Below are 23,311 nucleotides of genomic sequence, written 5' to 3' on the forward strand. Positions count from 1 at the left end.
GCTAAGACTGTGCTGAAAACCTGGCATTTCTATAGCATGAGCGGTGTTTGATTGCTTGAGGTTAGTTCAGACACGGACTCGGAGATTTCGGTGGGTCACATTCCATTCTTAGAAGGTATTTCAGCCAATCCAAAACAATTCCAGCTATAACTGGATTTTCCTTAACTGGTAGAGTGTTGAACCTTGGCTCTTCACTTTAACAACGCAGTTTGAAATTCTAAATGCACCCTGTGGTGCGCTTGCAGCCCTCCTGACTTTGCCTTCATTTAAACCTTATGAGCATATTCTCTACTCCATCATCCGGCTCTTAAAAAAATACACTGAACCATATAGAACTCGCTATACCGTCCTGTGCACCCCAGCTCGATACCACTTTTCCTTCTGATACTGCAGCACTGAGAACTATTCTGAGCGGGATTTTTGCAGCCGATTACAAATCCAGTTTTTGTGGTGGCCTTGTCTGGGACATATTTGCCTGCTTTGTAAAATGTCATGCAAGGCAATGTTAAAAGCCATACTTAAATCAAGATATATGAAATGCTCTGTCTTTTCCATATTTGTAAGTTCCATTATTCTGATGTAGGAGGCAAATATGATTTCTTTTTGAGGAATTTTGGCTTCTGCTGAAAGAAATCCAACAGTTGGCACTGACAGGTTTGTGCTCTGGTTCGAAAAACTCGATTGCACTTTTGGGTATTTTCCATATGTAAAAATCAACATAAATTTAACTTCTCCTCTCGTCTGGTTGAAGCCCAGAGGCAGAAATCTCACGTGTTACTTCAGAACCTATTTGGGATGATTTCACAGATATCAAATGTAACTTCTCAGGCGCTCTCACATTTATAGAGGTAATTTTTTAGAGTATTTTATATGCAGTCACATACTGTGAATCAAAAACATTTGGTGGTGTTGTCAGGGTAATAGAGTAAATATTTTCTCAGTCCCTGGAATTCTATGGAGCTTTTGGAGACTATAGGTGTACTTGAAAAATACACAGGGTAAGATGAAAAAAAGTCTGTGCAATAAAAGAGGAGGAGGGTGATTTTGGGTATTCTTCATGCTCTTTCTGTCTTGCCCAGTTTTATGTGTTTTAATGGAAGGGTCGATTTGGGAGATCCCATCTGGTCTCGGATGGGGAAAGATCCCAAAGGAGCAGGATGGAGAATCCACTCCCATGAGCATCTTTAGAGCCAGGCCCAGCAGGGGAATTTCCTCTCCCCTCGAGAACCCTTCTCCCTTTTGTCTGTCATATATCGACATAAATCCATGGGGTTTTTTTCCTCAGCGGGCTTTTAAATGTACGCAACCAGCTGCCATATTGAAACATGATATTCATACCGCGTTTATCACAGTTTACGTCAATAATCATGTCTCACATTTAGAAAATAATACAGAGGGTAATGGCACTGTGATATTTGAGCCAAATATCTTCTATACAGTATATGCCATTTAAAATATTTTGGCTATTGGGGCAGTTATTGTATTATGAAATGCAAGTAATTTCCTCACCACCATGGCACATGCACATCAGCTCTTCTGTGCACACATATATTTGCATATATAAAATATTCGCATGTATAAATAGTCATTTTTAAATGAAAGTTCTAGGATGCTGTAGACAACTACAGCTCTGTGAAAAACTCTGTAACAAACACTGTCTCAATACTGGCGGCACGATGAGGTTTTTAAAAGATAATGACGGTGCTTGTGTTGTAAGCGGGCGAAAGCTTTTCAAAGCCGGCTGACAATATCCAAATATCCGCGTGGATGAGGGATGAACAGCTTGGGAGGCTCCGCTGGAAAGTTGTGTTTCAGGAACACAAACAGCATCTGAAATCAAACTGACTCCAAACAGTGTTTTGTAAAACCAGAGCCAAACTCTGAGAATGTTTTGTTACTGGCTGTGGATACTCATTGCTAATTTTCGGTAAACATAACAGTGTGTTCTCCTCTTTAATGCTGAAAGACGTTTTTCATTTTAATTTTGATTTTAATTTAGCTTGCTTAGTTAGTCTTCCTCAGTTTCCTGTTTCTCAGCTTCAAAATGACCAGAAAGCTGATTTAATTAAGTTCATTTCTTGACTCAATCCCTGTTTAAAAAACGGCCTTTATTTATTCCCTCTTATGGCCCCTGCTTATATATAGTCTTGTTGAGAAGTCCAGCTGATTAAACTACACCAAATCATAAACTTCTTGAATTTTAACTTCATGAAACCGCGCCCCAACCAGCTCTCATATTCTGTATTCAATAGACTATTCACATATAAACTTGGCATGCGCTTGAAATAAATTGCTCTAATTTAGATTAAATTAGTAATAGATTAATGTTTACCGGCGCGCGGTGAATCGCAGGCAGGCATAACAAAATTGATGGGATATTTTGATGGCGCTTATTGCTTTTCATTTCTTGTTTTCTGGCTGTATTCACAGTTGAGTTGGCAAAGCAAAGCACAGCCCGGTGAAGGTGCTGGTGTCGCATGGGGCTGCATTTTCAATCTGCTCAGCACAAATCCGGGTTCCGGGGCTTGCGGCTCGTGCACTTACATGTGGAAACACTTGGAGTGCGGCTCCGGTTTCATTTTGGTTTTCCTGAGTGAAATGAATGGCTAAAAGGTACTTGTGTTTGAAGAAATAGATGTATTGTAAAGAGGAGTGATAGGTAAGGAACGTTTGGTGGAGGCAGAGAAAGAACCTGGAGGAGCAAAAAGCTTCCATGTATTTTGAGAAACATTGAACACGTATTAGTACATGTTTTCTACCCTGTGCTGATATTTATTCTGTATGAATAAATACCAATGAACCAGGGTGCGTCTACACCGTGAAAGAGGCTCAGACTTTGAGTTCCTATTTTAAATCATCTCTTCTGGGTCATCCTGAATTCCCCACAGAGCTGCTCAGTTCAATAACAGTCTCTTTGCCTGCAGAAGGGCTGAGAAAAGCAAATACATTTGCTGGAATATCACTTACCGAGTCCTCCAGTTTTACGTTCTGATTATCCTCTTGTATTTTATATAATAGTTGTTTCTGGCAGTTTTGAGCAAACACGAGTGTGTTCGGTGTGACAGCTCCTAGGAACATCAGCTGTGTGGGGTGCATTCATTGAGTCACCGTGGGTGTTTATTTTTAGAGGTTTTTGGTTGTTTCTTGTTTAGATGAACGCTATAATGGCAGGATTAGCTTCATTTTGATAGCTGTCATGACTACCAAAGCCCTTTATTATTCATCAACAGAGTTGTGCAGACTGACAGGAGTAGCCTTAATTTGTAATTGATCCCGGCCCCGTGTTGTAAAGGAAAAGATCAGATTTTGTCAGTCTCGCACCAGAGGGGGGAACAAATGTGTGGATATGGTCTTAACGGATTGCTTATGTTTCAGAGTTGCTAAATTATACAGTAATATCAGAGACAGCTGAATGCCATGTGGAGAAAGAGGAGGATGACTGGTGTACAGTTTGATTGCAAATGTAATGGGATTCATCCCATTGAATATCTGAGTCTAGAAGACTCTCTTCTGATTTTCCAGCAGTCTTGACAAGATAATAGGCTTATGGGTTTTATAGCATAAGGAAATCAAATAAATGGAAGAAATAAGTGACTCTACCACTCATTTCTGATGATGTGCATTCAATTGTGTCTCAGCAGTGAACACCTCACCTTGGGACTCAGGTCTGTGGCCTCTCTCAGTCTCTTCTTCAGCACCATTTGCCATTTAACTGCTTGTTCATCTTGTTAGGCAGGAGTTTTTAGCAGCAGTAAATGACCAGAGTTACCCACATTTAAAATGTACATTTGGGGAATAACCTTGTGCTGTGGTATGCAAAGCAAAGAAAGAAGATCTATTTTCATATTGCTGATGGGGTTTACTATTTCTGTTAAAATCAGAAATATGAAGAAGCAGAAGAATGTTACCTTGCTTTTTAAGAATAGAAAGCAAAAAATCTTAATTAAGAGTTCATAGGATTGGCTTTTGTGTCCTTTGTATGAATTCCCAACCATCCTGACACCTCATCTGGTTTCTATAAAAGCAGTGCATCTGAGGTAGCTTATGAGTGGTAACTGTGGTCTTTAATGGAGAAATCTGGTTGAAATGAAGGTAAAAAACGCCAGTACCAGATCCGGTAGTATTGCTGCATACCTGGTTATAACCTAAAAGAGGAAAGGTGGGGTTTGCTTGGTACCCTCTCTCCCTTAAAACAAACAATTGCGTATATCAGCCTGACCGAAAGACAAGTGGAGTGCACTAGATATGTATAAGAAATAAGTAGTTATATATAAGTCAATGTTTGATAAAGAGATTAGCAGAAATGAGTACAATTTGGATACACAAACAGCTTCTTCAGCCTCGGCCGTTGGAACTTGAGCTTGTCAGAGTCGTTGGAAGCGTCAACAGACCCAAAATGGAGGGAGATTATTTTTCATTTCCAAGTTATTTCTCAGAGAAAGCTGATATTTGGAGAAATCCTGGGTGCTGCAGCCACCCATAAACCGCAGGTACCTTACATTTTATTCAGCGGAAACTTTGGGGAGCTTTATGGTCATTTAAATAAAATATTTCCACTTAAAATCAAGGTTTATCAAAGTTATATGCAAGAAGCAGCACTGCAGGAATTGCACCTGGTGGATTAGCTCGAGGTAATGTATTTCAGTTTAGGCTGTTACTGAGAAATAAGAGGAAAAAGAGTAATTACCCTGTGGTGTTTCTTTGAAAATGCATCGTTAAATCGTCAAGGAGCGTGATTTGATCCTGGTACTGGTGTGTTGGTTCTGCTCTGCCATCCACGCACTGATTTGGTCCTGAACCTGCCTGGCTGAACTGGTTCTTGTGAGTTATTTGTAGCATTGACAGAACCAGCAGCTCCTGTTACCTGGGGGCTGCGGAGACCCAGCAGCGCTGCCAAAAACGCCCAAGGTGAGGCGAGAACCGAGCGATTCGCTCCAGCTGATCAAAGAAACTATTGGCGGAATCCCAGGGAAACTTGAGGCGGAAGGAACAATCTTGAACTCTTCAGGTGTGGAAATAGCTGCTGTAAAAACCAGCGCCTCCCAAAATACACGGGGATTTTACTGGGAGCCATTAAAGAGCTTTGCACAAACATTACGCATCAGCTTTTGAAATGAAACCATTGTGTTCCTGTTATTGGTGAAGTCAAGTTACCACTTATTGTTGCAGGCTCTACTGTTCTCGAGAGGGTTTTTTTAGTTGGCATAAAAGTTTGCTTGAAGAATATTTACATTAAGAGGATACAGGGAGTTTTGATACATTTATATGCATTTTTACTGCCTTGTTCTATAGTTGTATTTTGTTTAGGGATTTTGACTCTCATTTCTCAATGAGAAAATGAAATACTACCAAACTTTAAGATGGTCACATCCATCATTTTGCAACGTGTAGTTAAGATTTGAATTTCTTTCCAATTACAAAATCTGTTTAGCGGTAGTTTCAAGCTCCTCGGGGACAGGTAGAGATATGTTTGGCTTTTTTTGGTGATGTGAGTCTCGTGATCCAGATGCTCTCGTGATCCAAATTGCTTTACATCCGATCCGGTATCTGGTCCGACCTGGGGGTTCCTGCGTCACCAATGCCGGGCACACCTTTTAATGCTTGTTTGCAGCCACAGGAAATAATCAAATTGTTTCCTCTACACCATTTCATCATGAAATGAAAGAGGAATGTTCTTATCAGAACGGATTTTATGACTTCCTTTCAACTCTGTGGTCAGGATGTGTTTATTAGTATATTTATATAGTCTCAATTTATGCAGCGCCCATCGTTGTCCATTACAGTGTAGAAGCAAAAAATGCTTAAAATCGTACTGGCTGGGTATGAGGCATTTGTTTGTTGTGTGTTTTAAGTGAGCTTTTCCAAGGAGTATGTGTTGAGTGAAGAGTAAATAACTCTTCTCATTCCCAGTGGTAATGTAAATTAATCTACGGCAATTAAGAAAAAAAAAAGGCGTTTTGCCTGCCCGCTTCAGGCAAGAAGTGAAGTGTCTGCATGGAGAAATAGGGAGGCCTCTCTGTTCCATTTCATAGGAAAATGAGGGTTGCTCTTCCCTGGGGGAAGGTGTGTTCCCAAGGAATGGAGCGTTGCGCTGGGCTTTGACATCTGCTGGAGACAGCGCCTCCGTTTCCCAGCCCTCGCTGACTGGGTGTTAGAGCCAAAATCATTGAAATGCTACAAAAGTTAAAGTAATTATTTTAAACTACTTATTGAAAATAAAATAATTGGTTCATAAAACCAATATATGGAGGTTTCTTTGGCCAAGTAGAGTGTTGGAACAAAGTGATACTAAGATACTGTTGCCATGTGAACATCTAACAATTATCGCTGGAAAAATACCATTCTACCTTTTTCCCATCCGTTTTGGTACCAAATGTCTTTTATATCCAATGGGACGCGTTACTAAGGGATTCTCAGGTAATCATGGCAGACGATGTATAAAACACTGCAATATAATCTATTACATACCCACTCTGTGCGTTTTATCTCCTGACCCCTTGTCCTCATGATGGTCCTTGTCTGGTTGATTTTTCGACACATTTCCCAATACAGCAAAATCACAAAGTTCTGGGGTCTAAATTACCCCACAAAGTGTGATTTTGTGCGCAACTATTGGCATCATTTTGAATTTTCTCTGGACTAGTGAATTTTGTTGTCTTTTCCTGGTCACCTCGGGCAGACGTAGATCCATGTCTCACTATTTTATACAGCAGAAATTCACTTAATACACTCTTCTTTTTCCCATATCTGTTGATTTACTTTTTCGGTTTTGCATGAAAGCACCTTTAGTAGAAGAATAGGAGTCTGATAGATTCCTTTTAATTACTTCTTTCCAAGGGAAGGAAGTAATTCAGTTATTAATACTGTAATTGATGTATTGAGACAAAGCACCAACCATTGTGGCCATTTGCCCTGGAAGGACTTATTACTGCTAGTAAACATGTTTTCCTTTGATTATGGCATCATGTAAGGAACTACTCAGAATAACAAGATAATGTCCCTCCTGTCATATTAATAAATTTAGGGATTAAGCGTTTGAAGGAAGACAACAATTCGATATGAATAAAAATGGGGAAAAATAGGAGAGAAAGCCAGTTTTTCAAGGATAGTTGTATAGCATGCGCTCCCTGGTTTTATTATTTCATGCTTACTTCATTGAGCCAGTCACCGCAGTTTATGTGAAAAATATCATTTGTCAAGTACATAGTTTTATCTGAATACCCCAAGTCAAACATATTAGTACCTCTGAGGTGTTTTTTTTCTTATGTTATACAAGTAAAATATTCAAGGTGTTGAGGTCTGAGTGTCTTACATCATGGGTTTTTTGCAAAACAGTATTTTGCTGTTTTCAGTTGGTTTAGGCCAGAGCGTGGCCAAGAGCAGCCTAAATATGGCAAATAACTGGTCCTTAAGGTGTTTATGCATCTTCATTTCATACACTAGAGTCCAGCCGTCCCGCGGCAAGTTGTGACACAGACGAGGTGGCCCCGGGAGCTGGACCCGGCCCAGGTCATTCCCATACAGCAGCAAAGCCCAGGCAGATCACAGATAACATTCCAATCCGCTTTTCCTTTGTGTCCTGTATCCCGTGGGATCACGGGAATGTCACTGCCCACGGCAGGAGGAAGCCGTGAATGCGCCAATAATGCACCACAGGAGGAAAAAAGGAGGAAAAAGGAAATTTGAACCGGAGGGGCTGGACGACGTGGAAAGTATTTCTAATAATTAGCTAACAAATGGAGCATTTCAATGACCGGTTTTCAGGTGTGCCGTGTTTGACAGAGTTGTTTTGATCGCATCGGCATCCTGCAGTGATGCTGGTTGAATAGCACCGCGGGCACACGGTCCAGTTTGTCCTCACACTGCAGTGAATTTCACTAAAAACACGGGGGTCATTTTTCCTACACAATTAAAAGCTGGATCCCACGTTAGCGTAAAACTGATGTGTAAATGTTTTATATATCGGAGTAAAACTAACTGGTGCCTCTTAGACTTCACCAGTCTCAACGTTTGTGCTTTTGCTGGTGAAGGATCCAAGTTATAGAAGTCATCGATGGTTATTTATTTGAGTCCAGCTCCTTGTGGGTATTTGTGCACTCTGCAGAACATTGTGATATTAATAAAATAGTTGCAATAGGTGATGTCTGCTCAGATGAAACCCTTGGAAAAAGCAGCTTGACAAGGGCTGTAAGAAATGGGTGATGCAGATGTGTTTGAGAAGCCAGGGCTGGAGGGAGGAGGAATCTTCTCCTGCCTGGGTCGCTGGGATCCATGTTCAGATTGTCTTCCCACAGGCAGCACAGACATGACGTCTCGCAATCCCGTGTAAACCATGTGTACCGTGAGGAAAAGTCATTTCCAGCGGAGAGTGAAGAAAATGCTGCTTTTCTCGTTTTCTGCCTCCGTCGCCCTGTTGGCGGGTTGCTGGGTGTCCCGCCGTGACTGCGTTTCAGTAGCTGAACGCTACCTGTGTATTTAGTAGTTCAGACATTGTTCTGTTGCCCCGATTACCCCATTAGAAAAATTATTATGCGAAGCAGAAAAACCGACTCTTTGAAATGTTTTGCTTTGGTTTAAACTTATTTTCATTAGACTTTAACTTCGTTAGATGCAGACAGATAAATCAAGTGATTTTCCCCATCTATTGATCCCAAATTGAAATTGTATTGCGACGGTTTTAATGTCTCCAGTCAGCAACATGTATTGAACCTCATCTCCCACTCTCAGCCCCTGCCTGCAGTGGAGCCCGTTTGAGCAGTAATTCATTCAACGTCAGCTCTTTGGCCAAACAATTCCCTCTGAACGCGGCTCCTCACAATATGCTGGATCTTTGTGTGATGCCACATTGAGCAAGGACTCATTCTTGATCCCTTGGAAAAACATACACTCAGAAAAGTTGATATATCAGCAGTGCTTGAAAAGATAAATCTGTTGTATATGTGTCTGGTGTGCAACAGCGTCATTGTTTTTTCATATTCTCAGCATGCCACTTGCTGCATATGCATATTGTATATATATGTATATATATGTATTTTTTTAAAATTGAGGTTAATGCGGAACTGTGTAGGAATAGGCCTGCAAAGAATATTCCAGAGCATAGTTACTTTTTGAAAAGTGATGAACTATATTTTAGAAAGAACAGGCTTGTTTTGCGTGTTACCGTGCTTAAAACCTTGAAGTAATAAAGCTGCTCCCTTATTGGCGTTCAAGCTAATTTTAGTGTAATTACTCATTAACAGAGCTGTGCGCTGCTGAGCGTTCTGCTCGCGCGGCTGTGTACAAATCGGTTTGTAATGGCACTCAAGGCATTTTGAGGAAGAATGGGGGGAAAAAGGAAAGGAAATAACCTAGTCTTGTAAAGACATTCCACAGCTATTAACAGAAGCAAATTGCCACCAAGCTGCTATTTAATTGCAGCTTGCACTGGGCGAGTTTTCCAGCTTATTCATTGCTTACCGTACTTGTATGATTTACAAGTCCTTTGTGCTTCTGTTTGCTTCACAGTTTATTTTTCAGACAGCGCTCGTTTTCTGTTGTGTTTGACCGATCTACCCGTAGTGCTGTCAGAAGAAATGTCTCTGGGCTTGAGTCTCGCGCGAGGATAAAGCCGGGTTTTTGTTAATCTCGGGGATCTTGGCAGCTCTCCCAGACTCCTCGTCTTGACACCTGCAGGTTCGCCAAGCCCTGTGTGCAGATCACTTAGATAAAAGATGGATCTTTATTATAGAGGAAGACAAATAACATGAGTGCATGGGATGCGTTTGAGATTAAGCAGATGAATTTCAGCATTTTGTTTCAATTTAACTATTTTAAAAAAATCTTCGTATTACATTTTAACTAAGCAGAATGATTTTTAAAGGTAGGTAAAATGCAGCTTTTGTGTGCAGAGCATGTAATTTGAAGCAGATCACCTGACAATATTACCAAGAGATGGAGGAGAAACCAAAGTATTAACGTAAGGAGACAGAAGATTGGTGGTTTGCATTGGAGTGTGAATAGCTATCCCAGCTGTACAGGAGACTGGCAAGTCTGAGACTCAGCGTTGGAGTTTTGTTCTTCCCAAGTTCATACAGCAGAAATCAATCTCCTGCAGTCTTCCCAGAGTTAAAACAAACAACCCAAATGGTGGTCATAAGGAATTTCTGTCCTGTTGTGCTGGATATGAAATGTCTTCACTTTCTTTTTAAAAAACAGGGACACTTCACATGTTAAGTAGTTTAAATAAATGTGTGAAGCGATCAGTCAAAGAATTCACCAGAATGGTTCAGAAGATGCTGCTTCAGAAGGCAATTGGCTGGTGCAGCTGGCAAACACCAGTTTGTTTTTGTAGCAGCTTCCCTGCAGATTATTCCTCAAACTGTTTCATGGATTTAAATAATATTGTGAATATAATCAGTTAATAGGAGGGTAAGAAATTAAAGCTCTCTTCAAGGGAAAAATATTCAGTTGAAGTGCAAAGCGAAGAGAAGTGTAAAATCAGAACTGAAGCAGCAGTCAATCACGCGGGCACTCTGGGAGAGATGCTGAGAACTCTGGGCACCAGGAGGTTTGTGCGGGGCCCTGTACCTCGTTCCTCGGTGGCAATGTGATGAGTAAAGGCACAGTGAGTAACTCTCCAGTCCATGGCCTCAAATTTAAACATGGGAGAAGCCTGGCTGGTGTAACCGGGATTTAATTGGCACTCATCACAGAGCAGAGAGATGGTAGTTGGGAAGATCCCAATGCATGTCTCGGTGCTGAAGTCCAAGGTTGCCACTTCTTGATCATGCCAAGTGCTCTCCCCACTTTCCTCGGGATCTTGAATTCCGCCACCTGAGGGTCATTTCAGCTGAGGATGCTACTGACTATCGCATCTCTGATCAAATTTTCCTCACAAATAACAAATGTAGGAGAGCATCTCTCCTGCTGGGTCATCCAGTCCTGGTGTCCAAACATTGACAAGACACTTGGGTCTTCACCGAGTGGAGCAATGGTGATGCTGGAGGTTGGAGGAAGGTTATAGCAGTAACTCTAAGTGCTGGTAACTTCAGTTTTAACCTTTTCTGCTCCGAGACGCTGCTGTTGCTCCTCAGTATATTGTACCGTTGAACAAGGGGTGAGGCCGTGTCATGAAATATCCTGTCGTGAGTGGTCCGGAACAGCAAGGCCCTGTCTGAGTCCAGCAGAGGAACTAAAATGTGGTGCTTTTCTGGAAAAAAAACTAGTTGTGGGAACATAAAGATAGTTTAGGTTTTGCAATGAATGTGACATTAATGGTGGTGTCTATTGATTGGGAGGGGGGCGCTGGAGAATTCATAATTGTGATCTGTGGCTATCACACTGTGGAAAGGATAATTAAGAAGGTAATAAATTATTGAGTACTTGTATATCTGGGATCTGTGTTTTCAGGGCCTCCCGGTGCTATGATACATTGGTTGGGCAGGTTTGTTTAGAATTGAAGATCAAGGTGTTGATGATGGACGTTCTTGGTCACCTGAGGGTTTGGTTGCTCAGATCACACCCTCTGGTTTACTCAGGTGTTGTGTGTCCTGTTTCCTCCTTGTCTATTGAGACACAGGTCCACGTATTCTGGTGGTATATTGGGTCGAAATGCTGAAGCTCTCAACAAAAGCTGTACTAGTTCTGAACTCTTTCTGGGGAGAATCTGAACCATTTTAGTTCACTTCCGTAATTAATAAGTGAATGAAGGTATTTGGCCGCATGCATTCCTTGGTGGAAAATGTCATCGGGTGGCTTAAGCTTGGTAAAAAGTTAAGAACCCAGAAAAAATCAGGGTATCCTGAGCTTTAGGTTTTTGTTACTAATTGTGCTTGCTGTAATACTCTGTGGTAATTGGGGTCCAGCTGCTCAGAATATTACTGTTAGATTTACTGGGCAGATTGCTTTAATGGGATTTCTAGAGCAGCTATTTGTACCTTACAGCTTGGGCGTTTAACTCACCAACCTTTTAGTGCAATAATCCCAGAGATATCCCGGCTTTAAAGCAACGATACAGGAAGACGTACACGACTTAGTTTGTTAAGTCTCTGTATAATATGAAGCAAGAGTTGTTTCTGCATGTTAGTATCTTTCTTAAATTATGTGATATATGTTATGAGAGGGAGGAGGAGCCTTGATGGAAAGAAAACAGGGACATTAGTGAAAATTAGAAAAATATTTCTATTTCTACTGCCATACGAAGTTGGTCAGCAGGTCTTAGCAGTGGCGTTAGTAGAACCCGGCCAGCTCCGAATGTGAACTGACCACAGTCTTTAATGGGATGAGTTATGGACTTCGTGTGCTGTCACTTTTTATGATTGAGAATAGTGTAAAATCAACTCTGCACGGTAATGAAATATAGTAGCAAATTAGCTCTGGATGTATTTTTTACTAAATAGTACCAGTTGGGTTTTTTATTGGTAACGGTTGGGTGTTACACCTGGTTTATGAAGCACTGCAAGTGCAGTTTGCTGCTGGTCTGTGCTCTGAGGTCAAATGTTATGCTCAGTTTTCACCCTTCCCTTCCCCTGCCACTTCCATTACAATGGAGATTTGGTCTGCTTGCTCCACAGTGACGTGTCCTTTAAAATTTCCCATTAGTTCCCAGTAGTTACCTTTGCCTGCATGTCGGCCTTAGTTTAATGGCCTTTTTTGTGTGTGTTCATTTCTTTTGTTTCCCATCGTGGTTTTGTTTATTCCTTTTTTTTTCTTTTTGTTTTGTTTTTCTTTAACCGTGGTGATGTTTGCCCTTCATATTCCCCAATGTTTGCACATGACAAGATGTTGCCATCCCAACATTACCTCCCACTTCACTGACCAGTGCCACTAATGACCATCTAGCACCAGCCGCGACGGGACCGCTGCCTTCGGCCCCGCGGGACGTCGTGGCCACGCTGGTCTCCACTCGCTTCATCAGGCTGACGTGGCGGACGCCCGTGTCGGACCCCCAAGGAGACAACCTCACCTATTCCATCTTCTACACCAAGGAAGGGATCAACAGGTAAAGATCTCGGCGTGGAAAACAGGTTGCGCTCTGGCGGGACACTCCACGTTCGCTTTGCGAGCTCGTGCTGGGGTTTGATGGAATGCAAACATGTTTGTTTGACTGCAAACAGTCGCTACCCGCTTTTAGCAAATTGCTCAGAAACTACAAGCAAGCGGAGGCTGTAACACCCTTCAGGAGCACCAGCACTGCTGTAAATCCGTAAATGCCGTCACCACGGGCACAGAAACATCCTCCAAATAACCCATTGGGCTGATGAGGGACAGCAGTCACTTTGTGCTTTCAAACCCTCTAAATGCAGTCTGATTCTGGGGAGAAGCACATGGCAGGTGTTGATCCTCTCCCAGTAATCCCTGTAAATGGAAATTTCATGGATGTGAAGCATTCATGAGTTTTTGACATATTATCCCAATGGTTCGGTTCAATCCACCCCTTTTTCTTACTGATGGCATCTGCTGCTCAGACTTAGAGTAGTGGTCAGTTTGAAGGAGTTGGAGCTAATAATTATTTTGAGCAATGCTTAATTAATGGCAAATTAGCTTGCTTATCAAAGTTATTACTCAAGAGAAAATGATCTGTCTACTTGCTAGAGCGTGAGACTCAGTTCAGAAAGTCTTTGGAAAAGAATCTAAAACTACTCGTGATGAATTGCCACTGTCTTAATTCAGTGGACAGACATCTCATCCAGGTTCGTGATAACTAATTGAGGCAATTAGTAAAATTTTCTTTGCTGCACAAGTGTTGTTTTTCTATTATTTCCTTACTTTAGTGATATTCATTTTTATTTTGAGATGGGGAAAAAGGTGGGATCTTGGTCCTTGCCTCTCCCCTTCACATCCCTGCTTGTAACCAGCCCAGCCTGCTGGGTTCTTAGAAAATAATTTGCTGGAAATTGGCTGCATCCCCCTCCCTGTGCTGCTTTTGAGGAGACAAAATGCATCCCCTTCCACTACATACATGATTATACAAATCTAGAAAATATTCCTTTGGGGCCAAAAGCGTGTGCGGAACACGGGGTAAGAGGTGCTGTTTCCAGTTCTTGCGCCACAGTGTGCGGAGGGTTACCCAGCAAAGCGCTGAAGCTGGTGCTGATGTGTGAGCAGGTGCTTCCATTGACCTCAGTGAAACCTTTGTTTGCTTGAGTGTCCTTCTGGATCAGGGTTCAAAGTGGGCTCCAAAAGCCTTTTATTAGCACATATTCGCCATTTTCTCAACTTCACCACTCCATCGCATTTTTAACGGGTTTTGTTATGCCTCATAAAGGCGGTTGGAATCACACGTTTCATAGATTTATATGAAAATACTGTGAAATCCTGCTGCTGAACCTGGGTTTAGAGAGGGAGAATGGTGCCATTTTTTAAAAAGGGAAAGAAGAAAGTAGTTCTCCTTACCATTGATATTACGTGGTGATTTCAACCAGTTGGTTGGGCCTTGTGGAAATGTTGGTTAGTTATTGAATAAATATATGAGTGTGTCACACACAACTAAACAGACTGAAATGAGGAAAGCTCCAAGTCAAGCTCAGATGTGCAACCCTCCTTTTTTTATCAGCATTATAAAACTGCTTAAATGATTGCTTTGTAGTCCTTGAATTACACACGATCACAGATCTTCACTGTGGCTTTAAATGCGTATGTTCCATCTCCTCACACCATTATATTTTTGCCTATACGTACCATTTTCATAGCATGTGTTACTGGATCCTTTTAGTAACCTCAGTGTTGTCTCTTCCTGGCTTGTATTTCAGCAGTGATCAAACTCGCTATTTGATTTATTTACCATTTAAATTGGGCTTGTGAAAAATGAAAAAATAGGTATAACATGGACCGGCTTAGCGAGATATTCTGACACCTCTAAACGATCTTTAAAGGACTTGCATCCCCAGTGAAATTATATATTTCGCCTTTTAAATTCAGCGTCTACTTGCAGAAAAACCTTGGCCCCTAAACTAAATGTTACAGAAAGCAGCAGGAAACAAGGAATTACAGGAAAAATGTAAATGTTGCCGAAGCTGTAGTGGTTTTTTACCGCTTCTGGAACGGTTAAATGGTTCTGATAACGTCAGAGAGAGGCTTTTATTGAGGGAATTCCATCCCAATGAAGCGGGTGTCTCCTGGATTTGTCACACCTCAGGTCATCCCATCCCGTGACGTGGCCATTCCACCCTTGCATCAGGTGTTCCAGATTGAAATTCCCCTGAAAAAGGGGTGAAAATCCCAGCGTGTTGCGGGGGGCAAAGGGAGGTTGAGCTCGGTGCAGCTCCAGACAACGCGCAGCCAGCAAATCTCCAGACTTTCGGGATTTGGACAAAAATAAAAGAGAATAGCACATGGCTGGTAAATCCCACGTGAGAGGTGTTCAGCTCACGGTTCAGCATAGGGTGTTTAAATCGCAGAAAATGGAGTTTAATTGTGTGTAATCAGCGCCCGGCTCTACAGCTGACGGGGCTGGCACACCAATACTCACTTTTTAATCCTTCCCTCCAGCTTGTTTTTTGTTCTAAGTGTAACTTAAAACTCCACATTTCCAGTTCAGCATTTCTGGGTTTGAACTTTTTCCCTGAGGTGCTCCATAGCTGTTTTAAACCTCAAGTCTAGTTGACAAAGCTCTTTAATTGGGGATGAAAGTGGAATGAGAGTGAATGGCCCTGGTGTTCTGTAGGGTAATGCGGTTATTCATATGGACCAGCTGATTTCTACCTGTTAGAGCTACCTGAACACATCAGAGCTCGCAGAAGTTGCTCAAGGCTCCCTAAGCAAGGGCATAAATGAGAGGTTCATGCAGCACTTAATGAGATTAATCTCTCCGTATTTTAAACAGAGGGAAGGCGCAGTTCCCAGTTATTACAGAAAATTGCAGTACTTTGACGCATCTATTTATTTTTTGATAAATGCTGTCCTTCCATTAAAATAATTTTATTTTTCTTGTCGTTTTAAATAATAACCTTGAATTGGTGATTTTTTTTCCTAGATAAAATCAGAGAGTGCGTTTACACTTGAGGCATAAACTGCAATATATTTTGCATGTCAATGGGAGACGATGTTATTCCACAGCTGTGAATCAGTTGGCACTTACCCTGGCTTTTCAAACGCCATCGCTGTATCTCAGACACGTCTCAAAGGAAACTACCCATTTGAAACTGGGTTTTCCAGCGAACATTTTGCACTAGAAATAACTGGAAAAGTTAGTGAGGGAAAATACTTCTCATTTTCCCTGCCCTGCGGTTTCATTCTATGCAGTTATGCAGGACCAGCAATACTAGTTGATTTTAAAAGAAATCAATTAAAAATGGGGGTTTTGATGTCGTATTTCTGCCATACAAACCACAGCGTAATGGCTGGATGGTAGGAAAGGGGAGACAGGGTTCATTTTGCCTGGGCTTCTGCATTAGAAATGGTTTAATAGCCGCTGATGGTCAGGATGGGAAACGTCTGCCCTCTGCTGTGGAGCTGAGCAGACAAAAGGCAAAGAATTGTATCCAAAGCAGTTGATTTCCTCAGTGGAGAAGTTCCAGATTTCGTTTGTAAGACCCCTTGTCTTTGTATTTTCAGGGCGAGCAGCCCGTTTTCCAGCAAGGCCGCTGTGTAGATGGCATTACCCCGATGCAGGTCTGAGAGCCCACGTGCCAAGAGCAACCTCTTGGAAATCAAACCTGTAGTTAGTTGATGATTAATCTTTCAATCTTCCCCTCAACACAAGAGCCGCTGGGCTTTCCTGCCCCATGTGGGCTGCGATGGGGGGTCCATACCCCTGCAACCCCTGCGGTGCCCGGGTGTGCGCAAAATATTAGGGAGGAACTCAGTAAAGTTTGGGGGAAATGAATCTATAAAATGGTTTCTTTGAGGAATACACAAAAAGCAGCCCCACGGGATGAACAGAAATGCCTTAGATCTTGCCAGACTCTTTGTATGTTGCTTAAATATTTCTTTTCGGGCTTCAGAGCAGTAGGATAAGCTGTCGCGATGAATTATCGCACGCTGTTAGGAGAATAACAAAGAAACTACTTAGAATTTTGTGATGTCGAGCGTAATTTATTTTTTTACTTCGGTGCGTGGCTATTTTTCCAAGAGAAGTTACAAATTTAGAAACTGTTTGTCACCAGCAATTTTGGCATGTCACTGTTATATGGTGCAGTCAGTGCCGTTTAAATAACCACACCATTAAATACATTAAAACAGGATACGTCTTAGTAGCATCTACCGCTTTATAAACTGCTCTTACAAAGCCATATTTCTGTGCCCAAACCTTCTGTTTCCAAAAGGGAACGTGTTGAAAATACGAGTCGTCCTGGAGAGACACAAGTGACGATCCAGAACCTGATGCCAGAAACGGTTTACGTGTTCCGCGTTGTGGCCCAGAACAGGCACGGCCCCGGCGAGAGCTCCGCGCCGCTCAAGGTGGCAACGCAGCCTGAGGGTGAGCCCACCATCGCTTCCGTTTCCGGACTTTAACATCGAGTTTTTATTGTTGTTTTCCCCATTTGTGACCTTTCCCAGAACAAGGTGATAATCTTCCAAGCCGCTCTCGCAGCCTGTAGTTTCAGATTTATTCTCCACGTTACCATATTGATATGCTTCTGTGAGTTATTCTCACCCTTAAGAAGAACTGAGATGATGTTCCTTGTTAAATTTTCTGAATTTGTTTTAAAAGGAATAATTCTAAATTGTCATTAACTGAAAGAGGGGAAAAAAAAGGAAACTTGAAGAAAATGCAGAATGTGTGATTTGTTAGGATCGTTCAGGACAAAATGAACCTGAGCAGGATCTGCTTTGGAAGCTTGGTCCCACCTTTACACCCTCACTAAGGAATCCAGCCAAATGGTGATATGTGGAAAAACAACCACCTTTTAAGTGGAGTCGGCTAATAGTGAAGTTGTTGCTAGAACAATGATGTTCTAGCAGCGTGTCGTGCTTCCATTTCAGTTCAGCTTCCCGGTCCGGCCCCCAACATCCGCGCATACGCGGGATCCCCCACCTCGGTCACCGTCAGCTGGGAGACGCCGCTGTCCGGGAACGGGGAGATCCAGAACTACAAGCTCTACTACATGGAGAAGGGACAGGACACGGAACAGGTACGGAACCTCCTCTTCCTGCGTGAGACACGACGCCAGGAGCAGCCCGTCTTCTTTCGTTATGTTTTTACCTCCTATTTCCAGAAACACCCTGTGAAGTGCTCATTTTTTCTGATAGACTGAGTCGTTTAGCCTGAAACACAGAAATACTGAACATCAAAAATCCATCATGAAATGTATAGGTCTTGGAATTAAAGCAATATTTTATGTGCTGGCTTATTTAGTTATTTGTCGGCATCAAGAAATGTTTGGGTGTGTTCATTGTATCACTCAAATAATGGCCGTATCATCCTTTAACCACTCTGGTTTGGGTAGCATCACGATGCTTGCACAGGTTTTATACACTGGCCACTTTTAGTTTAGTAAAGCAGGCGAATTACTGATTTCGACGTCATCCTCAATGTGAACTGCTCTTGCTTCTTGAGTTCTTTGATTCATATTTTGATAGTGGTGAGTGTGTAATCGATTAAATTTTCTTATGGTCCTACGGGAAGGATGCAATATGGTCCGTGCGAGTGTAGGTTTGTGCTTAAGAATAATCATGGCTTTGAAAGGATCAATCCCAGTCATTAATCCCATCTGATGGCTTATGAATATGACTCCAGCTTTAAAAAAAGCGAAGGGAAGAATATTTCTGTTAGCATTTACAGTCCTTGTTGACGGCAGTTTTTAAATAGGAATGTTGTATTCCTCAGATAAAATTACCTTTCCTGCTTCTGCCTCCCACGATTTTAAGCTCACTTAACTCTGACCTTGGCTTGTACGTGCGTTTGTTTGTGCGCAGGACGTTGATGTGGGCGGACTCTCCTACACCATCACTGGGTTAAAGAAGTACACGGAATATAGTTTCCGAGTGGTTGCTTACAATAAACACGGGCCTGGAGTCTCAACTCAAGACGTTGTTGTACGAACACTGTCGGATGGTGAGCTGCTTTATTCCAATTTGTTGTTTGTTTTCTTTTTTTGCAAGAATTATGCAGTAATTTCCTTTAAGCGAATTTTTAACTAGAAAGACTTCTGTGGGTCTTGTGTGCCCTGTTTTATTAATAATGTCGCTGTTGTTGTATGGCCACGTGTGCTGAAAGTTCCCCCAGGGCTTTCCAGATGAGGGGAAGGAAAATTACTGTACCTGATTCTGATTAGGAAACAACGGTGTCCTTCATTTCACCATCAGTCGTTTATTTCATGGGTTATTGAGTCTACAAACTATTAAGAGTGGACAGAAACACAATTATATTGAAGGCAACAGCTAGAAATTATTTTTTAGATTCTATAATATTTTTACGTATGAGCAGTCTTGGAGTGTTTTTATTTTAATTGTGGTCATATGGTCATCTTTGGACACCAGCACAGATACTATTAAATCAATTGCATATAACAATGAAATCACAACGTGGTAACTATAAGGCAAATAAAGAGGCGATGTGAGCAAATACAGATGTATGAACAACTGTAGAATGATCAGAATTAATGTTAATTTTTATTTTTTCTCGAGAAGTTAGTTTATATATAAGAACAGTCAGACCAGAGCCTGGAATCCTCTCTCCAGGAGTGTCCACAAGCAGAGCAGGGGAGCATTGTCCCAAATTCTGTGTTCAGAAGTTTGTTCCTCTGTCCCTTCTTGACTGTGTCATGGCTTCTCTGTATTTGCTAATGCTGTTTCTCATCCATAAAACCCTGTCAGCATCATCTTTAACCCAGGCCAGCTTTTCTCATCCACAACATCAAGTGCACAAAGATTCTGCACATCAGCTTTCTGTGAGAAACCACGCGATGGTGTCTACTCAGAACCTGCCATGGGTTGGTGTCATTTGTTCCCCACAGCTGTACCGCAAATACTCAGTAAACACTTGAGTGTGCACCAGCCCTCTGAGCCACTCCTCACTTTGTAGATTTTTGTTACATTTTGCTGTGTTCTTCCTCTTTCATCCCTTTTCCAGACTCAGAAGTCACAGAAGTGCTTGGCCATTCCTGTTTCAACCTCCAGTGCCCTTTTCTGAACCTTTTTCTCGGTTTCTTTTCTCCTGCATGCGGGTAGAGGGGACCAAAACTGTATCCAAGACGCAAGTGTGTAATTAGTAGCATCTGACCATCTTTCTTGGCTCATTCTGGGCACAGAGGCGACATTTTTGGGGTGGAACTGGTCAGCTCAGAGCCATCATTTTGCATGTAGAGGCAGGACCATTTTTCCCATGCGTGTAACTTTATCTCCCGTGAATTTCGTCTGTCACTTGAACATCCAGCACAAAATATCCCGAGGTGTTTCTGCAGCTCTTCAGATCTCATCTGTACGGACATTTGTCACCGCGTCCCCCACTCATCTCCCACCACCTTCCTTTCCACGTTCTCTTTTGTCTCTTTTAACCACTTATTTTCTCAGGCGAGGGCTTCCCCTTATCGCTTCGTTTCTTCAGAGCTCTCCAGCAGGTTTACAACGCAGGATTTGCCTTCAAAAAGTGAAAAATACGTATTATTCCTCCACGTATCTATGAGTTTCATGCTTTATTATAGTTTATTTGCCTGATACTGGTTTCTGACTGACTTCTGGACTCCAAACAGAACATTTTTCAATACCGGCATTGAATTCCCCATCTCCCTGCACAGAAATAACCTGTGGGGGGTTCCAGCCCTCTCTGAGTCGTGCAGCTGGTTCTGTTCCCAAGTTGCTGGAGAAATCCTGGCTGAACAACATCTAACCCTGTTCGTTGTGACTGGCGCTTCCATCAGCCTTTCTATTGGCATTTCAGTTTGAGAGGTCCTGTAAGTTCCTTGTGAAGGGCGTCATGGAAACCTCTGTTCTCACTTCCACTCAGTATAAATGCAAAGAGGTTGGTTGTGTGGCCTTATTTGTCGTACCCTGATCATCTGCTAACTCTACAATTTCTCTGAAGGGCTTCCAGCTCCTGATATGTTTTAAGAAGAATTTATGATTAGTTGTAATGTCATTTTCAAGTTTTCATTGAGTTAATTTTGGCCCAACTTTTGTCATTTAACCCAGTGAATTTTATTGTCTACAGCTTTCTGTTGTCTTTTCTTCTAACCGTCTTAAAACCTTCAAACACGCTCTTCTCCCCTTCAATCTCTCAAATCTTTCTGGATGGGAGATGCACGTTTTCTTCTGGTGTTTTCCCGTTGTGGGGCCTGTAACCCAGTTCCGTGTTCCCTGCAGGGTTTTCATTCTGAGCTTCTTTTAGCTTCTGTTTAACAAGCTGCTGCATTTTTATGGAGGTGCTCGCTCCTACTCTGAGCATGTCACAGTGGCTTGTTTAGGATTAGCTCTTCAGGTGTTAAAATTTAAACCAAGGTTTATGCGATGCTTATAGGGATTTCTTCTGATTGTCTTGCCCTTTCCAAGCTTGCAATATATGCATTAATTATTAATCATTCCTCGTGAAACCTGTGAGTTATTTTTAGATTGTTCTGAAGGTACACACACAACAAACAGCATAAAAGTAGTAAAGACCCAGCAAAGAGTGGAGGGTGAAAAGCAGGAACTGTCTCTGCGATGCTCTTCAGTAACACAGGGACGTGATGACTCTGAGGTTTTCCTGTCACTGAAAATGACAATAATCTAGAATTTTACATCTGGGCTAGAATTTTACATCTGAGTTCCCAGAATCCCGCATGTAAAATGAAGATTTGATTTTGAAAATAATCGAATGTAATCTTTTTTCTTAAGAGTTTATGGGAAGTATGTTTAAATAGAGGGTGTGTTTAATTCAGATACCTGTGATAAGTAAAGAGCTGAATAAAAATTGAGTTTGTTCTTTGTGTTGAAAATCCGTAAACCTCTTCAGCCCATACTGTATGGCATGAAGTACCGCTGGTAGAATCTTGTATTTACTTTACAGAGTGTCTCCAACCAGAATGGTTTGTGCTTTCATAGTGAATGGCAGCAGAGAGTGGTTGTATGTGGAAGTGCAGTATTTCATACAGTGTATGGGAATGCTGGAGTTGTAATTCCTTTACTATTTCTAGTCCCCAGCGCTCCGCCGCAGAACCTGACGCTGGAGGTACGGAATTCCAAGGTAAGAATTCCCCCTTGGCAGCAGGAACAGAAAAGGTTGGTGGATCTCAGAACCACCACAATTCAGAGCTGCTTTGGGCTTCTTTTCCACCATGCTGCTCTTCAGCTCTTTGTGCGTGAGTGTCCCGACAGGACGGTGTCTGATCCTGGTGTTTGGAGCATTAGAAGCTCCAGCGCCGATGTGGATTGTGTGTAACAACGCGGTGAGGACAGTGACGATGTACCAGAGCATGGAGGCTGATGATGAAAGGGGTTTAATCAGGCTCAGCAGCCTGAAGCACCAGAGCTTGAATGTGTTCCCGGTGATTAATTGCTGTTTATGGTGTGTGTGCATACACACCTATATTTATAGTGTCCTGGGCATGTCAAAAGAGAAAATAATATACTTAGTCGTTATGACTTTAGTGGTTATGATGGGAGATTTTTGAAAAAGCCTTTTCTAAACTCTTTTCCAAATACTTTTTTCTACTGCCTGTATGATTAAAAAGAAATAACTTCCTGCACATAAACTACAGTTCAGGTAATTTGTACCCTGTAAAGACAACACCAGTTCTCATAGATAGATCCTCAAATAAACCGTATCTTAAGATAACCTGAAGAAAATGAGAGGGAAACCCAAGGGGCCGTTTGTGACATGGGAATCCAAAGGTCTCATAGGATTGAAGAGCTTTGACGTGCCCTTCTGTAGGCACATGTGTGACCCGGGCTGCTGCTCAGGCACAGCAGTTGTACTTTGTACAGACAGCCTATGTTTTCCTCTATGAAAATGCACTGGTTTATCTCGCGTTTTGTGAAGTAGCAGCCCTGGAGCAGTTGGTAACGCGCTCTCCCTCCGCAGAGCATCATGCTGCACTGGCAGCCGCCCCCCGCGGGGACGCACAGCGGGCACATCACCGGCTACAAGATCCGCTACCGAAAGGTGTCCCGCAAGAGCGACGTCACCGAGAGCATCGGGGGCACCCAGCTCTTCCAGCTCATCGAAGGTGAGCTGCGATTTGCACACATTTGTTAGCAAAAACGGGGCTTAGGTGCTTTTACAGGGCTGAGGCTCAGAGACATGGGTTCCTGCCTTGGGAGAAAAAATGAAAACACTTAATGATTGTAGGTTATGAGGTGTAGCGTGGGCTGGCTAGTGGTAACCGAACTCTTGTGACCTGTTTTCTAGCCCTGATTTTGTCTTCGATCTGCTATAAGGGCTTGCAGGGACAAGGGCACACTCAGTGAGCTCAGA

At 42.3% G+C, this 23,311-nt stretch overlaps 1 protein-coding gene across 10 annotated transcripts in view; it reads left to right on the top strand.

Annotated features, from left to right (window-relative positions):
- Positions 1-23,311, top strand: part of NEO1 (neogenin 1) — a 165,409-nt gene that overhangs the window by 115,297 nt on the left and 26,801 nt on the right. For 6 of the 10 annotated variants that reach the window (XM_071813736.1, XM_065847835.2, XM_065847836.2 and 3 more), the window contains exons 8-13: positions 12,760-12,979; positions 17,244-17,398; positions 17,905-18,053; positions 18,838-18,976; positions 22,032-22,081; positions 22,919-23,063. In XM_071813736.1, coding sequence (XP_071669837.1) covers positions 12,760-12,979; positions 17,244-17,398; positions 17,905-18,053; positions 18,838-18,976; positions 22,032-22,081; positions 22,919-23,063 — 858 coding nt within the window. The remainder of the gene's footprint in view (positions 1-12,759; positions 12,980-17,243; positions 17,399-17,904; positions 18,054-18,837; positions 18,977-22,031; positions 22,082-22,918; positions 23,064-23,311) is intronic. The other 4 variants (XM_071813738.1, XM_065847838.2, XM_065847840.2 and 1 more) reach the window with 1 other exon arrangement.

Source organism: Patagioenas fasciata, chromosome 12 (genome assembly GCF_037038585.1).
Source record: "Patagioenas fasciata isolate bPatFas1 chromosome 12, bPatFas1.hap1, whole genome shotgun sequence".
Taxonomy (NCBI): Eukaryota; Metazoa; Chordata; class Aves; order Columbiformes; family Columbidae; genus Patagioenas; species Patagioenas fasciata.